Source organism: Cyanistes caeruleus, chromosome 7 (genome assembly GCF_971803275.1).
Source record: "Cyanistes caeruleus chromosome 7, bCyaCae1.hap1.1, whole genome shotgun sequence".
Taxonomy (NCBI): domain Eukaryota; kingdom Metazoa; phylum Chordata; class Aves; order Passeriformes; family Paridae; genus Cyanistes; species Cyanistes caeruleus.
This window is the reverse complement of record NC_141707.1, coordinates 13,910,574-13,930,651: the sequence shown is the minus strand read 5'-3', so window position 1 is coordinate 13,930,651 and position 20,078 is coordinate 13,910,574. Positions and strand designations below refer to the sequence as shown.

Here is a 20,078-nt window from a genome sequence, read left to right as displayed (position 1 = left end):
CTCCAGAATTTCCAAATTGTTTCTAATCCTAATAGCAGTCATTGAGAGCTGACAGTGAATAATGTAAACATATTACAACACACTCACTTTTTGGAGAAGAAACTCCTTCCCCAAGCGCTTGCCAGACAGGTCATCCCTTTCAGCTCAAGGCAGGAGCACAGGGCCTTACAAAGGTCGCATTTGGGCAGGGCACGGATAGATGATTCCTTGCCCTGCTTGGTCCTGGGAAGAACAGCATGGTCTAATTTCCAAACCTAGCCCAGGATGCTCCAGGATGCTCCAGGATGCTCCAGGATGACAGGCACAAGAAACACCAGCTTGCACTATGCATGGTTTAATCTGACAGTGGCCTAAAGAGTGCACAGGCATCTGTTCTTTAAAAGCTCCAGACAGAAATACATCCTTGGGGCCAAGAAAGCTTCACCCTTTTTTAGTAGAGGTGATGCAGTGCCTCCCCTCCACCACTGAAAAAGTGCTTTCTGCTTCAGCCACAGGAGGGGAAGGAAGGGACTGGAGCCATGGTCTCCAGGACATCAGCTCCACATGGTGCTAATAATGCCAAGGTTGTGGGTTTGATCCCATAGGAGCCATTCACCTAAGAGTTTGCCTTGATGATCCTTGTGGGTCTCTTCCAACTCAGAACATTCTGTGATTAGGGAGAGCTTATCTGAAGCCCAGAGGACACAGCTAGGACTTCCCAAAAGACATGTATGGTAGCCTTTGGTGTGGTATAGCTTGGCTGCCACAGATTCCCCACAGAAAAGAGGCTTCTTTTTCAGTGGTTGAGGGACAATGTTCCTGGTTCCTGGATCCTGGGGGATAGGTGGATTCAGGGATCTAAGTCAGGGGGTAAATCCTGGTCTACCTTTAGGGCTCCCAAAGGTGTGTGTGCATTTGGGTGTTGGGTGCTTCTCCAAAGGTTGGCAGCAGGGCAACCAGATGCCAGATGGGCCATCTTCCTCTTCACAGTATAGGTCCTTTGCTTGTGCAAGTGTATAGCAGAATTTATTAAAAAGTGTTTTCAGCATCTCAGAGTATGTCAGTAACCTTAGAGAGCTACTGGTATGAGTATTTGTTTGCCAACAAGAAAAAAGCTAAAAATTAAAAAGTCCCGATACTATGGTATACGAGCTAAGGCAATGTTCCATTAAAAAAACAAACCACAAAGCACACAGACACACAAACAAACCACTCGCTCTTTTGTTCAGCTCAGATTTCCTTAGTTTATCAATGATAACCATTACCATAAGAAAATGATGATGTCTGATGCTGCTGCTGCTGGGAAAATGGTTTTACTACAGAAGGCCATCACAGATGTCAATGCTTTAGAAACCAGCAGCAGACCCACTGCTCTCCCCCAGGAAGCACAAGCCAGAGGCAAACCCAGGGGCAATGTGGTAAACAAACACTGTGCTTCCAACCCAAGCCCTGGAAAAGTTACTTTTGATGAACTAAAAGAATTCCTGAGGACAACTTGCAGTAAAGATAAACTTTAACCATGATCTGACATGACAGTCAATAAATAACTTCAAGATAATCACACATACCTCTTTGGTAGGCAGTGGTCTAACCCAGGCAGAGATGCTTTTAGAACATGGCTGTTCTCACCAGCCCTTGATATTTTTCTTGCAATCCAGGCAACATCACATTGAAAAACCTACGCCACAGCTGTCAGGGCTTCTCTCCAGCAGATAATTAAATTCCATTGTGACAAGTGAGCTCAAGTTTAGTGACACCATCCCTGCCAACCAAACAAAAATGAGAGCCATCAGCTGCACAGACGATGATCGCTTTGCTGAAGAAGAGGTGCCTGCAAGTACTTACCAACACCCTCCCAGGGTAGGTGCTCAGCCCCCAGGAGGTACCTGACAATAGCATGAGTACGTCTCAAGGGATGATTGTGTTGGGATCAATGTGCTTATGCAAAAAGGCCTGATAAAAGTGGAGCAAGTCAACAAGTTTAAAGGACATTCAAGATGTTTTCCAAACCAGAAAAAGATGGTGTTTATCTTGGGCGGTTGCATGGTAGGCTTATGCTAAACGCAAAAGATTAAGCCATCAGTGTTTTTTCCCATGGACTGCCCTCTCAAGTTTCTCTTTTAGGTAAAGGGGTTTTATTTTTCCTCATTGTATGTACATCCCATATTTTTGCAGATATGTTCATTTTCCTTAGATTATAGCTTTTAAACTTAGCTTATTCATCAAAACTCACATAAGCTAGTGTTTTAACTACCTTGAATTAAAAACTAAAAAACTAACTTTTAGTTAGTTTTTTAACTGTCTTTCTATTGCTATATTGCTTCATACGTAAATCTGTTATTTCTCAGCTCATTATTGAACTATCTAATTTTAAGTGCAGCTGGAGGAAAACTGCATTTTTTCCTAACAAGAGAAGAATACTGCTTCTCTGCTGGCATCCCGAAGAGACCTCATCAATTAATAATGGGTGGCCAGGTCTCAAGTTTCAGAACTCCATGAGCCATATCTGTTCACTTGCTTTGCTCATGGCTCAAGTGTTTCAAGCCAGCATTCCTGCTGCAGTAGCTCCAGAGACACTGGTGGGATGTCACAGTTACAGAGGCATACATCTGCCTCGAACGTGCTGTGCCAGGCAGGGAACAGCTCAGATCCCACACAGCCTCCAGGCTCTCCCCTGGTACACAGGAGGAGGTGTATCTGGCCTCCAGGGAGGCACTGCAGGAGCCTACTGCTGAGCCCACAGCCAGAAAATGCAGCACATTTGAGCAGGAAATCAAACCTGACTCTCCCATAGCCTCAGCGAATGAGGCTCAGCCAGCCTGCTGCAGTCAGTCTCTTGGTAGTTTCTCCATCCCCTCTGAGAACTGAACACTGACACACACATTCTGAATCAAAGCTGGCTGCCCCAGCCCGTGACACGTCATCACTGGCAGCTGGGCAGGGAGGCCTGAGGCTTGACAGCACCTAAATGCTGGGTATAGAGACTTAAAAACATGGCTAAATCAGTTGGCCCCTTTCTAGATCTCATCCTAGGCTCTCAAAATCTGAGTTTATTCATCACCCTATGTGCTGTGCTAGCAGCATTGGCTTCTCTGCTTGTCAACACGCTGATTTCTGAATTCTCAGTGCAAAGGAAGCCTTTCATGGTTTGGCATCCTCTTATATGTTTATGCTTCTCAAGATACATTCTCTAGCCAAGTCTTTAAGTTCTTACATTAGTCCCCAAGCCCAGACATCAATATGTTGCTGATCAGGTCTTTTCACATCATGCTGCTTTTATCTGGAATGCTGTTTCTGATGTATCCAGGGAAGCTGATGTTTTAAAGAATGTGGTTAATTTTTTTTTTTATTTTTGTTTAAAATAACACTTGAGCACAGCTATTTCTTTTGCTATAAGACTTCAGCAAGAAATTTGCCTTATAAATGCTATTATGCTGGGGAGGTCCTGATTTGCATCTTTGTCCTTGGATAGCGTAGATGCAGCACAGGGGTCCACAAACAGAGATTGATTGATTTTTTTTTTCCCCTTTTATAGTCTACAATAAAAAGTTTCTTTAAAGGGGGAGAAAAGAGAAGCACGTGCTTAATATTGAAGAATAGCCTGCTTGTGCTTGATACATTGGAGAAACAGTTCAAGAACACTTCATCCTCCTTCAACTATTTCCTGCACTTCTGCCAAGGTTAGGGAAACCTTGGGTTAGCTGCTGCCTGAATACTGCAGGCTGGTATCAGTCTGAACAAGTTCAACTGCCTGCTTAAATTGTCATCTTTATTCTGCCTCCCGTTGTCTTCCCACTTTGGCAAATAGAAATCACCTTCGACTTTGGGGGAGGCCTCAGCTGAAAGCACCCAACAAAGAGAATTCCTCAAGAGATGCTGGTTGGGGGGTCAAGGTCCTTTCATTGAGGCTCCTAACTCAGCTGTGCTGATGATCAGCCATCTGTCATAAAAATAAGACTGTAGATCAGCTTGCTCTGGGATCAGGTGGGTCAGAAAACACAACAGCATAGTCTCATAAATGACTGAAAAATTAGACAAAGAAAAAGCAAGAAAAATCCACCTCCCTCATACTTAAACTCCCCTTTTTTCACACAAGTGAAGAAAACAGACGTGACAGAAAGAAAAAGAATCAGGCGAGTATGACAAACTTTACCTCATTTTTCATTTTGGTTTTAAACTAAAAACACTGCATGCCAGAACAATCCTTGGATGCCGGCTGGTTTTGCACACAGCTCCTCTGACGTACAAGCCAGAGGAAGAGTAGCACCAGGATAGAGAACAGAGCGGCTGATGGATCCCAGCTCTGAACAGCTGCGGGACAGCCAGCCCAGCACAACTGCAAATGGAAGCTGCAGTGCTGCTCCCACACGCACTTCGAGCTGCCCCTCACACAGGAACCAGCCCTTTCACTGTCCTTTTGCACTGCTCTGGGTCTAAGGGCTGGATCTCTTTATGTGTCTTATGGGAAGAGACACACAGGTAAACCTGACCTGCTGGAAAATAAGTGAAAAATACAGCAAATTTCCCCTCCAATGGTTGTCTTTTTTGTAATAAGAATCATGCTAACCACTGCTTTCTGTCATGGGACCATGGTCTGGGCCTAATTTTAACAGCTTCAGTCATTTAGATATAAGAAATGCAGAACACAGGGATGGGGAAGAATGAAAGCACTTCAGCAGACACAGGAGAGCAACACCTTCTTCTGTGAGCTCCCTTGGGGAAACTGCTGAAGGCACATCACCATGGCTACCTACCTTAACAGACAACCCTTTTTTCCCAGTTATTTCATGGCAGAAGAAGGGACCCCAGTGCCAGCTTCCTGCTTCTCCTTTCTTCCATGAGGCAATGCCAACAGTGGTTCCTGCTGGCCAGCTCACCTCCTCCCATGGTGTCTGCATTCACCAACCCCTTCAACATCTCCTGTGAGCCTGGGGCTGTCCTGCCTCTGCTCTCTGGGAGCCGGCCTGCTGCAGATACCCTGGGGATGAGCTGCCAAAACCCCTGCCACAATCCTAGGGGGCTGTCAGGGAAAGGCCCTGCTGGGGGAAAGTTCAGAAGCAGGAAGCAACATGAGAAGAACCAGAGATAATGGGGGAAGAGCACAGGTTTACTGGGGAGGAGGTTTCTGGCAGGACCAGGGTGCATTTCATGACTGTCAAGTCAACTTTATGATAACCTTTTTTTTTCCTTTCTGAACAGCTGTGGTTAGAGTACCATTTCTGGCAGTAATGCTGCAGACTGGTCTGGAGCCCATGCAAAGAAATACAAAAATTCCCATTATCTTTGTCTCAGCTTCACGAGGAATAGCCAACTTACATTATTAAACACATCTACAGATTAATTTCTCTCCAGTCAAAATTTTTGCTTCCTAAAAATGTTGTGTGTAACCTCATCAGAAAGAAAAGAAGGAGAAGTAGAGGGTGAGCAGAGAAAGGAAAGGCATCGTATCATAAGCAGCTTGCAATGTTACAAACATGAGAATAATCTTTTTCTAAAAAAGAAAAAAAGCACCACTAACTTTTTCACATTTTAGCAAACTTTTCAATTAGGATTTCTTCCTGGCTATTTAAATATGCTTAAAGTAATGATTTGCTGTAATTTGTCTTTTTCCTTTGGAAACATACCGTGCTATTGTCAGCTTTAAAAAAGAAGCAATTTTCTGACTTTTGAGATTGAGTAGGTCACGGAAAAATTACTACTGTGGGAGCCTATAATTAAATCGAAAATGCAGCTGCACCTATGAAAAAAAATAAAATTAAGTTTATTCTATTAATACTTGAGTCTAGAATTGTATTTGAACTCTTCAGACACAGGTCAGCTCAAACTGTACCTTAACTGCAGAACTTCAGTTATCTGCACAGCCACTTTCAAAAGCAGACATGTAATAGTACATACAGATGTATTTGTAAGTATTTGCTGGTATCTGAATTAGAGTCAGTATAGCATGATTGTCATTTTCACACACAGAGCCTCTCTTTCCTCTTTTCTTAGAAATGGCACTACATCTTTGGGTGTTGGTTTGGTACTTGTTTGTTTTTTTTTTCTTTAAGAAACTAAATTAAAATAAATCCAGGTAAAATCACTAATGTTTATTGTAAATTTACCTAGAAGTACAGAAGGAGGCTTTTGAACAAAATCATGTAGTACATCTGAATTGAATAAAGATCTTTCCCTAGAATTTGACTAGTCATGAAATGAAGACAAGATTCTAGACAATACCATGACACAAAATTATTGTGTCATTGCTTTGTGTATTTACAAATAAATTTTATCATAGATCCTGGCTGAATGTTCACGTGGTACCATATACAGGCTTTGAATTAAGTATTAAGTGAAAATACTGAAAAAAAAAAATTGTGACCCACAAGAGATTTTAAAATACCTAAAATATACAAAATTAACAAAAGCCTCACTGAGAAAATAAGATACAGGCGTTGTCTAACAAGCCACAAGACTTATTCTGATATCTGACGATTAAAAATACTTCCACAGAAATCTTCAAATAAATATAAAAAATCAGAAGAAGAACAAATCAGTCTAAAATAATGGTATTGATTTTATTTATTAATAGTAATAAAAATAGCTTCTTAAAAATAATTGTATTATTTTTTTTAAGATGATCACCTTTCATTATTTTCAACGGTATTAATAGGTGGGATTCTACAGCTCTTCCATATTGCATGATTTTATATATTACACTATCATTTGTAAAACTATATTTCCTTAGAACCTCCTCTAATTCACTAAGTTTAAGGGTTATTTTTTCCTTTTAACCAAGAGGAAGGAAATTATTCTTCTTCTTTTCATCAGTCATCCTCACATGTCCAGCTTTCTGTGCTATTGTAAAGAACATACCTGAACCCATTCAGTTTATATAAATGTCTATACCCTATTTATTACATATAATAGGCTGAAACCCTTTCTTCGTGTGCAAACTCCACTATTCTAATACACTTACATATCACATCCAATACAGCTATCCACAGCTACTGTGAGAATTAAAACAGCGTATCAGAAAGGGTAAAAGAAAGAAAAACATTTATAAGGAAACATTATACACACACAGGAAAGATGTCTTTTACCCGTTTCAGAAATGACTTGTGAGCCACAGCGCCGTGGCAGAGAGAGCCCACAAAACCCATATCGGCGCATACATGACTTGATTAAGCCCAGAAGTGATCCTGAGAACCAGCAGATTAATTATTTGATTTCACATCTACAGATCGCTTTCTCCCGGCTGCCTGTTTGGTCAGCAGCATGATTTTTATTTTTTTTCCCCCACTTTTTGCCGTGGAGCTGGATTTTTATTTTCCAGCTGCATATATTCCGTGGAGAAAAAGAAAACATGAAGCTCCTATTTGCATAAAGTGCAGAAACATCTGTCACAAGATTCTTGATGGTGGATTGAAGCATCAGGAGATAGTGCCACTGGATCATCTGCCTTAATACTATTGAATTCAGTTTCTGTCAGCAGGAGCTCTGAGCGAGGGTGTTTGAGGAGGCAGAGAAAAGAGAGTTTGCTCAGAGAAGACATATTCTTACTATTACTTGAAATGAGTGATTGGTTACGTGACGCCATCTCACACAAACACTCAGAAACGAGCTCTGTCCCAGGATCAGTAAATGCCCTGTTCCATCTTATACCAGTTTTTTTGCAAATACAGATCTTATAAAGGTATGCAATGATTTAATCAGCATCCTGCAGTTGCCTACAATACACAGCAGCTTTTTTTTGTTAAACCTCATGCAATGAATGATCCGTGTAGCAGGGCTAACATTAGAAAGTCCTCGCTCTGCAGTGCTGGTTTGAGTTTTGGTTTTGGTTTAGGGAATCAAATAAAAAATCTTGAGGAAAAATTATCTGTGTCTCAGATCAGGAAAAATTTCATTCTGTTTCTGTGTATGTATATAATGCATGACTACAATCATAAATATCAGGTGGAGCAGCCAATTCATTCATACAGAACACGTAAATAGAATAGAATCTCAATGAAATATAATAGCAACAATTTAAAAAAACAGAATGACTGTTAGGTCAAGTGTTATTTCTAAAAACACTAAAAGTGCTTCTGTTAATATACAAATTTCATATTTTTACACTGCATTCTGCTCTTTATTATTACAGATGATTTTTAAAATTCACTAGCTCTGTTGATAAAATTGTACAGACAGATTTCAGGCTGGCCTCCTCTCTCGCCACTGAGAGTCAGAAATCAGTCTAATCTATGGTATGCAGTGCAAACAAAGTGCTCCTCTCAGCTCCTCTGTTTTGTGGAGTGTAACAGCCAATCTGAGAGGAAAATAAAGTTTCTTCACATTTACTTTCTACTTACGTCAGAAATAGCATGAAGGTGGTCAATACAACACTGTTCGCTGTTTTCTGTCAAAAAGCTCGGAGACACTTGGCTTCCTAAACTGGGTCAGCAGAGATTAATACCACATTAGTAAAATCTCATTTGTCATTGTCATTGCAAAGCAAAAAGGATTTAAATATTTCTTATTCATAGCTGATCTCTGTAACATGTATGTGTGCTGCTTTTTTTTTCCCCTCACTCCTTTACACATTCACAGATACCTCATCTCAACTGCAAATGTCTGAGTGCAGGAAATACCTGCTCTGGAGCACAGCACAATAGAGCCAATAGAGTCACAGGAAATTGTGAAACAAACAATTGTAAAAATAATAATAATACTCCAACAACTGCATCAGAAGGGATCTTTGCTCACATACATATATTTTTATTAAAAGTTTATCTGGCAGTGGTTCACCAGCAGGCAGTAATCAGCTAAGATACTTCTTTGTAATTTTTTTGTTTCATAAATAATACAGGAGTTTACTAACAGGAAGTTTGTGGAAAGCAACAGTAAACAGTCTAGCAATCCATCTGTTATTGCGGAATGCAAGAAAGCTGAATCAGATTCTGTGCAAGTGGACTATTTTTGCTGTTTGTGCTAGCAAAGATGTGCGGGAAATGGGCATTTAGAGTCATTGTTAGCATGAACTCTTGCGGACCTTCATTCTCCCTCGCCTTGTGGAAAGGGATGGCTGAGTGCAATTTCAGCAAGAAGCCTGAGGACTTCCGTGGCTTCAGAGCAGCTCGTAATAAACCTGAGCAAAGCAGACAAGGCATTTGTATCAGACGCGAAATATTCAAGTGTCAGTTACAAAGGGACTTCTGCTTCCTCGAAATCAATCTCAGAAAGAATGATTTCTAAATTAAAACACTCACAAACTCCTGTTAGCGCCTTCCTCAGCATCAAGATATTTATCAGGAAGAAGTTGAAGGGTTGGAGGGAACTGGAGTAGGAGGAAAGGAAACAAGGAAAAATAAGGTAACGATGGAGGTTGTACTGACAGACTTTCTGTGCCAGCACAAGTAGAGAGTCAAGCAAGGGTGAAAAAAAAGCTAGTATCTTTCCTGAAGACAGACTGTTCCGCTGGCATTGGTCCACCCTTGATATATTGCTTATGAATAGAAGGCTAGAAAGAGAGCGGGGGCAGGCGTGTAAATTAGTCACTACTACTACAAAAGCAAGCTTTTCTTGCCAGCGGCAACGCGGTGTCTCACCTCAAAGATTAATTTGTAGCGCTGAAGTGTGTGTCCAAGACAAAAAGTTGTGCTGCGAAATAAATGAGAGCCAGAAGCCTAAGTATAGGATTATACCCTGTGCTTACTGGGAATCACTTAATTTTAACAAGCTAACAAATTCTGCTTATTCACAACGCGTCTGAATATTACGCATCGCACTGAATTCTGTAAATACGCGCAAAACCTCTGTCCAAAACAAAACCTGCTAAAAAGATGCATGAAGTTGTCAAGAAACAAAAACGTCGAATTGCGGGACATGGTATCAGCTGATGCGCTGAACAACGCCGGGGCAGGGCGCACGGCTGCTCTGCGGGGGGGGCAGTTCCAGCGGGAGGCTCTCCGGCGTTAACACCGGCAAAGCGGCGCTTTTGGCCGCCGGCCCGGCCCCTGGCGGCGCTGCCACACGCCGGGGGGGGAGCGGGGGCGCTGCTCTGGCTGGGGCGGGGGCGGCCGCTCCCGGGCAGGGGCCGCCATCGGCCGCGGGCCGCGCTCTGGGGGAGCCGGGCCGCCTGAGGGCCCCGCGCGCCTCCCGCGGCGCTCTGCTGCCCCCTGGCGGCCCGCCGCGCCCACCGCGGGCCCCGCGCCCTGAGGGGGCGGAGCGCGCGGCCCGGCCCGCCCGGGGAAACCCGGGATTCCCCAGGGAAAACGGGAGCGACCCCGGCGGCCGCAGCCCTCTGGCACTCCCCGCGCACAGAGACGCTCTGGAGCGCGGCCCTCATGGACAAGCTGCCCCTTCTCCTCAGATTTACCTCAAGGAACGTCAAGACAGTCAGTGAGGGTTTCAAGGTGCGCCGTGTGCGCTGGAGTGCAAACTTCGGCAGAAATGGTTTTGCACGACAGCACGGCACCCTTGCCATGGCAGCTGATACTGACGATTCCTTCATTATTCCTCAAAGCGGTGAAAGACATGACCGAACGACTGGCGCTGCAGCCCCGGGCTGGAGCGGGGAGTTGGGGCCGGGTGACCCCCGCTGTGGGCCCTGCCAGCCTGACCCGTTCTGCCAGCGTGATTCTGTGAACTGCAGTAGCTACAAATGCTGCATCCTCTACATCAATTACTCCTTTACAAAGGCCACTCACCTAATTTTCTTTTTTTCCAAAAAGGACTAAATTTTTGATCATTTTCACTCAAACTGGTAAAAAAGCCAGAAAATCCTTGTTTTTAAAAGTCAGCATCTGTGTCTGTTTTGTCAGTGACTACACAGTGCCTGTCCCTTCCTTGCACAAGCACCCCAGGAGTAAATGACAAAGCACCACCACTCTACTGCATGTTTCCTACAGGGGCACACCAAGGCTTTGGGCCACTGATGCAGCAGTAGAAGTGAACTTGTCAAAACGTGTGTCAAAAAGCTGTGGCACTGCTTCCTGTGACTCCAGCTGCAGCCTAGCACTGGCAACGTTTCTGGCTTCTTGATTTGTTTGGGTTTTGGTTTGGTTTTTTGAGTGTGGTAAAACCTACTGCTCCTGACTGGTTCCTGCCAGCATTCACCTCCAAGTGAGACAGCTCAACTGTATGACTTTTTAGCCTCAAAGACTGAGAAGGATACCTTTTATCTGATCATCTAAATCTCACCCACTTCTGCACAGTTAAAGAGATGTGCCACCAAGCCAGTTCTACACAAAAGAAAAAAAACAACAAAAAACCAAAACAGCAAAGCAGCGAGTTGCATGGTAAGAATTTATGTAATTTCGTAACTTTATTTTTTTGTACTTCTTGTTTACTTTACTTGTACTTCTGCATCCTGATAGGATTGATTTCAACACACTTCAGTGTACCAGCACAGCCCAGGTAATGAGTGGAGTAGTTATGATGGTCTGGGGCTCCACCTAGGCACACACAGCCTCTCCACAGCAGCAGCAGCAGCAGCAGCTCACTTGAGCATGGCATGCACAGATGTGCAGTTTCCTCTTTCTGTAGTCAGAATGAGATATGGCAAGCTTAGCAATCCAGTGTTCTCTGTCAGCAGAAACTTCCATGATGAAGGGTCCTGATGGTACTTCTGGGTATCCACTGATCTGCAATGCTTCTGCAACCCTACCTGCTACCTACTACCCAGCAAAGCCCCACCAGCAAGTGTTTGGTGTTCAGACATTTGTGCACCACAGGAGTTACAAACGTGAACTGCAGGCTGGCAAAAGGGTCCCAACACTGACTAGTCTGGACACAAGGCCTTCCTTCCATCCCTCACTGCCTCCTTCCCGGCTGTGCCAGACACGTCTTGTCTCCAGTCTGCCAACAGAAGGATCTAGCATTGGGTACAACTTGTGCCATTACTTATTTGGATTTCCTGGCAGAAGTGCTGGATCCAACAGACTGAAAGAGATCCAGCAAACCTCATCTCTTTCCCAATGCTCTAAGGGAGAAAGTGCATGCCAAACCTTCACCTCCAAAGTGCTGATCCCTTGGTTCACCATGGCTGCAATGAGGTGCAATAAAACCAAGGCTGTAGTACTTGGTAGAAAACTGGGATTCTCACCACTTTTGGTTGGCCTGCCTTAACAACACTCTTGGGTCTTTCCTTAGGCCTTGCCTCCAGGTTGGCAAAAATAAGGCTACATATGTTCTCCTTTTACATGGCAATCCTCTCTTTCATACACCTTTCCTCAAGCTGCCATTCCCCATGAGAGTCTCTGCTCAGGCTTATTGCCCTGTTCTGAGCTCTCAGGACGCCTTCTCACACTTTCCATAGCAGTCAGTGCTCCTCCCAGCTGTAATTCCTGCAGTGCCTGAAAGCAGGGACTTTCCACAGGGGCCAGAAGCTGTGTTTAGGGCTTTTATGGAGCCCATGAGAGCCAAGCATTTCTCATTAAATGTTCAGAAGTAGATTGGATTCCCTGATGCAAGATCAGTTTGTCATCATAGTTACAGAAACAAATGGTCAAACTCCTCCTTGCCCGAGTTCATACATCTGATGGAGCTACACTACAGGAGACAGCTTTCCCTAGAGAGATGAAGTTTTTTTCTACATCCAGTTACCTCATTTAGATGAATCAATCCATGTTTAATAATGCCCCTGTTCCTGCTATTTCTCTTGCATTCAGAAGTGAACTCATGTTGAAAACCACCAGCCTGTCAATTAAAATTCTTATAGACAGTGACCTTAGAAATTGATCCTAGACTGGAACCTTTGTCCTGATTTACTGAGTTGTGGTGGTAATTTATTTCCTCTTTACCAGGGGAGATCCCTGTCTCTATAGTTACCTTTTCTCTTTGCTCCAGTTTTGTGCCCAATTCAGTTACCTGATCCTTATTATTTTCTCTTTTCCTGTTCATGGTGACCAAACCCACTTTATGGGTGGAACAGTATTTCATTTTACTTTAAAGCTAGTGAGGATAATTTAAAACATATTTAAAATCACTGGATTTTTTTAAGACATCCAAGACAAACAATCCCAGATAAAAGAACTGGGATGGACAAACTACTGACATACTTGCTGACAAAAAATAAATTTTCTTCAAAAGGAGGAATGCATTGCTTCCAGTTTGATTACTCACAGAAAGTGCTGCTGGGGATATATCAGAAATACACACCTACATGTTCTTTACTCTCAAATAATGGCAAATAGAATTAGCACTACAGGGGATGAGCACTGATGCGAATTTTCTCCTGCTGGTGGTATAGATCGGAAGTAGGAAAAATTACATTGTAAAAACAAAACATCTAAATAGGGGATGCATTCATAGAACTCAGTGCTTAAAAGAAGACATTGTTTTTAATTAGAAGAAAAAAATCATTCCTAAAAAACAAGCTTAGGTAATCAGTGTAGTGCCCCTCCGTGTGGTGTGAACACAGTTAAGGACCTGCAATGGGTGTGCCCAAAATGTGCAGAACTACCCACAATCTACATGAAAATTGTGTGCTCTCAAATAAAGACAAAATTACCTGAAAGGCTGAAACACAGTAACAATATTTTAAAATGTTCATCTAAGAAATACTTGTAACTAATTTTGCTTTAAAACACTGACATTTCTAATACAGTAGTCCCACACAGAGCCTCAGACTTAGGGGGAAAAAAAATAAATAAAATTTGCCAGATCTTTACAACTCTGAGTTCTACAAAAGGCCATCATGAGGTCTGTTTTTGTGATGTTCTCTCTGGAGAATTTGTCCAGTCCTAGCACTCTAGACATGTTTTTCTGTATTTTGATAGTTTTCCTTCCCAGCCCCTCTCATTACATGCAATAATACGTGCTCTGTTTCAATTTGAGACTATTGTGTAATGTCCCACAAATCACATCTTGGAACTAGAGTGTTCAGCTTTCTTCTTATGCCTATTTATTTATTATTTTCCTGCTTTGCTTTGAGAATATCTCCCTCTGTCTGCAGTTGCAAGTCGTGTTCACCAATAGTTCTGGCATTTCTCGAAATAATTCCGATTTCCATGTGCTTCATAGCAGCAATACCTGCATTTCTGGGTGCTGCCCCTCTCTGTGCCATCTTACTTCTCCCAAACCTCTGGGAAGCACCAGGAACCAGCTGCTCCTGCGGGTGACCGGGCGTGTCGCTGTAAAACTGAACGTGTCAGTAAAAGCACCTGTGCCGATGGCCAAAGAACAGCAAAGATCCTTGCGCTTGAGAAACGAGTTGTGCGACTTCCCGACCCCGTTCCAGCCTGGAGCACGAGCGGCTCCACCGAGGTCCCCGCAGGGCGCAGGCGGCGGAGCGCGGCTGGGCCGGGCGCGGGGCGCTGCCGCCGCCTCCCGGCGCTCCCGGCGCAGCGCGGGGGAAACGGCCCGCGGCAAGGTGCGGGCGGCAGCTGCAGCAGCAGGGAGGTTTCCTCAGCAGATGAGCACACGCAGGAAAAGAAATGAACGGGTGAAAAGGAGTGGACGGGCGGGTGTGCGCTGCAGTTACAAATAATCCCCTACATGTTACGGGATGTCAACCGAAACGTGGGCCTTACAAGATGCTGTTCTTCATCCCACACAATCCTTGAAAACTCCTGAATTTTCAAGGGACTGATTGAAAATTTTCTCTTAAGAGAACTGCAAGTTTTAAACAAGTCATTCATTACTTGCAATCCAAATTCCTTTTTAGTATATATGTGGAATCTAGGTATGTGTTTTCTCATTGCTTCAGCCTAAAAAAATGCACCAAACAAATGCTCCAATATTAAAGCTTTATTCGTTCCAGCACTTGGCAATACTGTATAAACCTCAAGTCAATAGCTGTAAGTGAACTGCACATTTTTCTCACAGAACATTTAATCAAGCTCCCAAACGTTTTAATTTTAAAAGATTTCTTAAAAAAAATAAATTATATTCTCCTGTTTCTTTCTTAATATAGTCAGGAAGAGTTCTTTGTATGGTCTGATGGGAATATCTAAAAGAAAGCATTAGAAACTGCATCTCCAAGCACCTTTCTTTCCCAGCTCAGTTACCAAATGTATTTCCTTCATTGGTGCTCAACCAGCTGCGAAGTCTGAGAAGTGTGTAATGCATTTTGACCAAAAGTGTCATCTGTGTGGATTTAAAAGTTGTGTGTGTATAAAAACAATAAAATTCAGTGATAATTTGAGGCAACCTAGACAAAAGAAAGTAGACAAGGAAGAATTCAGCAGCTCATCAATGATCCCACTAACTGTTCCCAAGGCTCAGTCATGCTATCGGGAACAGAGGAAACAAATCTACATGGCATGGATTGGTACCCACCCCAACTCTGCTTAGTCCCATCACCAGGCAGACAATCAGGCAACAGTTACATAGATTTTTTTTTTATGCACAGCACATTTTCCTTCCCCAGGAAACTCATCAGCAGAGGGGACTAAAGCTGCCCCTGCTCCTTTTACCTCTCCAGGACCCAGGCTGCAGACAGGGAAAGCAAGAGAACCACTCTGTGGGGTGTGACACAAGCACAAATTGCCTCAATGGGAAACTGATGCAGCCGGGAGATTTCAAAATAATCACAAACATCCACTACTTTCTTGAGGCTGTATTTTCCCAAGGTCACCATGATCAGTGTTTTGCCTCTTAGACTGAAATTTCTTGAGAAAGTACATAACTTTCAAAGGGCCAAGTTAGCTGTTATTGTTACAGTAACATAGTGTCATTTTGTAAATAATGACAAATTATTTTGGAATAATTTTTGTATCAGTGAAAAGCAGCCAGAATGCATGGAATTTGGCTCCTCTGGAAAAGTAGCAAACATTTATTTTGTGTTCCACTTTCTTAAGGGGGAGGGGGAAGCCCATTTTGAAAAGGTCAAAATTTACAGGAGGAAAAGGAAGGCTTAAATCCCTAAAATGCAGCAGGTTTAACTCTGTCCTTTTTAATCATCCAGGCTGTATAAGATTGATCTTGGCTGACACCAAATTAAGGAAAACTGAAACCAGATGGTGTAGCTGAATATTTCTATACGATCTTTTAAAACAGCACTGACACACTTGAAGAGAGATAAAACACAATTATGTGAGGAAAGCACCAACAAACTGCAACCTGTACGTGAGAAGTTTCAAAGCACTGAGGTCTTTGGTGGCTGCATGGTAACAGTGATTGGCAAACACAACAGACTGAAAAGAAATTCCTTTCTCCATTAAATTATCTTGGAGTTTTTCTTTCCAATCTCTTCCCCTTTCAACCAGCAGGGGTCTCACAGACATTAAGGCACAGTAAGAACTCACAAAGACATGTTAGGTAGGGTTTCTCTTTCTAGGCAGAGTTAATGAAAAATCTTCTATTGCAAGGCATCATAAAGCTATTCCAGAGATATTTTTCTATCAATAGCAAGTTGGCCCTATTTAATGGAGGCTTGGAAAGTACACTGTCAAGTTAAATTTGTACCAGCATTAAAAAAAACAAAAAGGAAAGAAGAAAAAAGAAAAAAGAAAAAAGTTTAGCAACCCATAAAACTAGTAGGAATGTTTACACAGTTTAAAAACATTCCAGTCAGGACTGTAGCTATTAAACAAATCAGCCTGTTCCAGAGTGTTTGAAGCCCAAGCACTGAAACACTATGTACTCAGTAGTATAATTTGCCTTTAAACACTTCTTTGAAAGGAGATGCTCTTTGTTATTAACAGAAATTCCAGTAAAAATAGCTGGGGGCAAATTGAATACTGAGTGACTACTGTAGACAGGGGGTTACAGGTTTGCAGGGCAAGATCCTAAGCAGGAGTGGTGCTGGTTGTCATGTCAGCTGAGGACTCAGATTATGATTTATAAATTTGCAGCCACTCCTTTAAGGGCACTTTAGAATTTGGATCTGGTAAAGAGCCATGGCTCCAGTGAAGTCAACAGTGAAAATTCAGTGTCAACACTGAAATTCAAAGTCAACAGTGCAAATGAAGCAGCCCTACTTCTTTCATTTCAAAAACTGCCACTACTCCTACAGGAAGAGTTTATTAAATTGCTTGCATAGTACAGCCGAACTATGTTCTAATAGGTGACAAATTCCTCTCCTTTTTTGGCAAAATCCCTTTAGAGGAACTTAGCAACTCAGGACTGCCCTGAGTCCCTTTTCTGCATGACACTTCTGAGTTTTCCTAGCTGCAGGGCACCAAATCCCTCAGCACTAGGCTAATGGTGAGGAATACTTTGAAAAGTGTCTCTCATGCAGTGTCCCTTTTCTTTCTAAAGAAGGAAGCAGGAAGGTTTGCATGGTCATCCTACTGGAGCTTCAAAGTCAGCTAAGATAATTTTTAGGAGCTATTTTACAGGAAAAATGTGATACCAGTTCTTTTAATGGTACACTGTAAGAGAAGAATACACCTTAGCTTCTCTTAATGTTGTTATAAGATTTATTAAATAGGGCCTTTAAAAGCTTGATTATCCATGTTGCTACCTTAGTCAGCAATCAAGATATATCAGAAGATCATGAAAGAGAGCAAGAGGATGTCATTTTTAGAGAGGCTTTCATCTATCATAAATATAAGTAGCACAGCAGAAATTTTCTTTATCACCTTTCCAACACAGTGCCAATCCAGAAGGAATGGGGAGAATTGTGCTGTGTCCATTTGTGTTACAAACTCACATCAATGCAGTTACCAGATTTAATGATTTTCTTTCTGGCTCTTCACAAGTAACTTCTTCAGAGGACAGGGCTTCCATCCAGTTGAAGCTCCTTGTCTTGCTGTCCCTGTATGTCCTATAAAACTGCCCCTCCTCTTCCAGTGCACCACATACAGGGAGGACATCAGCAAGAATGTGAAGGTGCCCTGTAGTAACTTATAAGAGCCTGTGTATATAAAATAATAAGTATCATCTATTGGTCTGATTAATGCAGTCTTGTCATATTGATTTGTTTTGCTAAATGCCAATGTGAGGTGTGCAGAGGGCTAAAGTACTTCCTACTGATCCCCTGTGGATGTAAGAGTAGCTCCAGTGGACACAGCATTTGGAAAGTGGAACTGGAGACATATGTGGAGACCACAGGAGTGCACTGAGTTCTATAACCATGGCAGAGGCCGCAAACACCATGAAATGACCACACAAAACATCCTTCTCATGGGAATTTCAGTTCAAATCTGCAACTGGAAAGTCTGCAGGTGGAACTCCATCCTGGCTGTCCATGAATTATCCCAATAATTCCATTCCTTCCTTGTCCGAAACATCTTCGATGTCCTTTAAAGAAAAGAAAATTGAGAAGAATTATATTTTCACCACTCCAGAGAGATAAACCATGACAGCAGCCCCAGTGGCCATTGCAGGCCCAGTCACAAGTCTCAGGGCTCTGGCTGGGCATACAAGCAAAAGGAACCAGCAGTCAAACTAAAGAGGACCAAAAAAGGAGCCTTTCCAAGTGACTCACTTTAAAGGATAAAAAAGGAACTTGCATAGATAACTAAGCTCTTTGGAGCAGTAATGATCTCCTCTGTGTGCATCCCTGCTTTGGAAATGTGAGCCAGCATCACAGCATGTGGGCAGAGGACTCTGGACAGCTTTCTCATGACATATCCCTGGCAATCCATCCATATCTCAGCAGTTTCCTTGGTCATTATCCCACTGAAACAAGGCACAACAGGGAACATTGAACCATGTTGCAGATAACAAAATCCAGACTGTATGCAAACTACTTTGTGACATAGAAATTCTAGGATCCAAGGCCACCAACAAAACGGGAAAGAGACTCCTTGTTTGGCAACCAGATCTTGCCTGGGTTTCGGTGTGGAGGACACAAATCAGATTAAACTTGTTCCTGTGCACTTTAAGACAAGAGCTGTGGAACAGTGCTAGAAATATGCTCAATGTCCACATAAGAACCTTCATCATGGATATATTTAACACCAGATTAGCATTAGAGGGATTTTTTCCCTACATAATTTTGCTCCTTAGTGGAGATACAGCCAAACAGGATGAGTCCACAGATCTTTAGCATTCCATACAGATTGTCTCAGATCTTCTGCACATCTAGTGGGCATAACAACCTCTGCCTTTCTGGTAGAGGTATGACCTGGGATCTCCAGTCATACAGCCCATAGCTTTGCAGGCATTAATAGAGGCAAAGCAGCTGTTACAATTCCAGGCTTGAGTTCAGCTGGAGTCCCCACTTGAGCTTGCTCCATCTGCTGCAAAGATGCATTTGTTTCTGGGTAACTCAAGTACACACCCGTACATCTTGTGCAGTGTGAATGAAATCAAACAGGCCTGCTTAAGAGCTCATATTGGCTGGGTCTCAACTACTCAGTACTCAAATAATAACTAATTTAAAAAGCAGAGTTCTCATTTCAACATGCAACATAAATAAAATGTCAGCTAATGCTACTAAAAGACTAAAATGTGATTTTCATAACTTCAATAATCTCAAGCACCTAAAAGTCATAAAATTAATGTCTGAAAACATCAGTTCTCACAAACCCCGCATTTTTAAAAGCTATAAAATCACATACTTTGTCAGAACAGTAATGGTATTTGCACACCATTTTACCAAAACTCAACACTACCTACTTTCTTTGATGTGAAACACCAGCAAATTTTCTCAAGAGGCAGCACTTTCTGAAAAATCATTGGTCAGAGGATATCACATCCTTAAAAGTAGCTTGTTAAATCCACAGATCAGAACTGAAGTTGTCAGTGGTCTCATGTCTGAATGATATGTTTAAACTGCATGAAGTTACATGTCTTGCACTTGATCCCCTATGATTGTCTTCTGTGAGGAATATAATAGGGACCACACTGTCACTTTAGCAGGTAAATTGTTTGGTTTGGAATTATTGATCTACCTCAATTTTGTTCCAATTCAAAGTTGTTCTGGAATTTGTTTTCAGCCTTCCTATTTGACCCCCAAAAGAGCAAGATATTTTCTCTTTACCTAGCTGCCAAGATCCAAATCTGTAATTTCTGTGTTTCCCTGGTAACAGCTGGTGATGTCATAAATTTACTAAATGGTAGAGGGAGATGCTATGCTCTGTGCAGCCATGAAAGTCTGGAAGAGAACAGCATGCTGGCTGCCTGCCCTGCTGCCAGCAGCATTCACCTTCTCTGCCTCTCCAGCTCTGTATCTGGATCAATTCAGAGTTCTCCAGAAGCCTTGATTCCTCTTGGCAATGGGAGTGGAAGTCAGAGAAATTATT

General features: G+C 42.6%; 1 protein-coding gene and 2 long non-coding RNA genes across 5 annotated transcripts in view; 1 reads left to right on the top strand and 2 right to left on the bottom strand.

Annotated features, from left to right (window-relative positions):
* LOC111931969 (uncharacterized) overlaps nt 1-10,572 on the bottom strand; it is a 66,911-nt gene extending 56,339 nt beyond the window's left edge. Inside the window, exons 1-3 of the long non-coding RNA XR_015289123.1 lie at nt 10,319-10,572; nt 8,313-8,394; nt 1,548-1,741 (exon numbers count right to left, since the gene is read on the bottom strand). This is a non-coding gene — a long non-coding RNA (uncharacterized LOC111931969). The remainder of the gene's footprint in view (nt 1-1,547; nt 1,742-8,312; nt 8,395-10,318) is intronic.
* The window catches only part of LOC147652203 (uncharacterized), a 23,719-nt gene continuing 14,172 nt past the window's right edge, over nt 10,532-20,078 (top strand). Inside the window, exon 1 of the long non-coding RNA XR_015289133.1 lies at nt 10,532-11,240. This is a non-coding gene — a long non-coding RNA (uncharacterized LOC147652203). The remainder of the gene's footprint in view (nt 11,241-20,078) is intronic.
* The window catches only part of LOC111931967 (uncharacterized), a 25,076-nt gene continuing 19,674 nt past the window's right edge, over nt 14,677-20,078 (bottom strand). For 2 of the 3 annotated variants that reach the window (XR_015289112.1, XM_086897298.1), the window contains 2 exons: nt 18,317-18,510; nt 14,677-18,129 (listed from right to left, as the gene is read on the bottom strand). Coding sequence is in view for 2 of the 3 variants with exons in the window: in XM_086897298.1 (XP_086753424.1) it covers nt 18,503-18,510 (8 nt within the window). In the remaining variant the exon portion in view is untranslated. The remainder of the gene's footprint in view (nt 18,130-18,316; nt 18,511-20,078) is intronic. The other variant, XM_086897297.1, reaches the window with a different exon arrangement.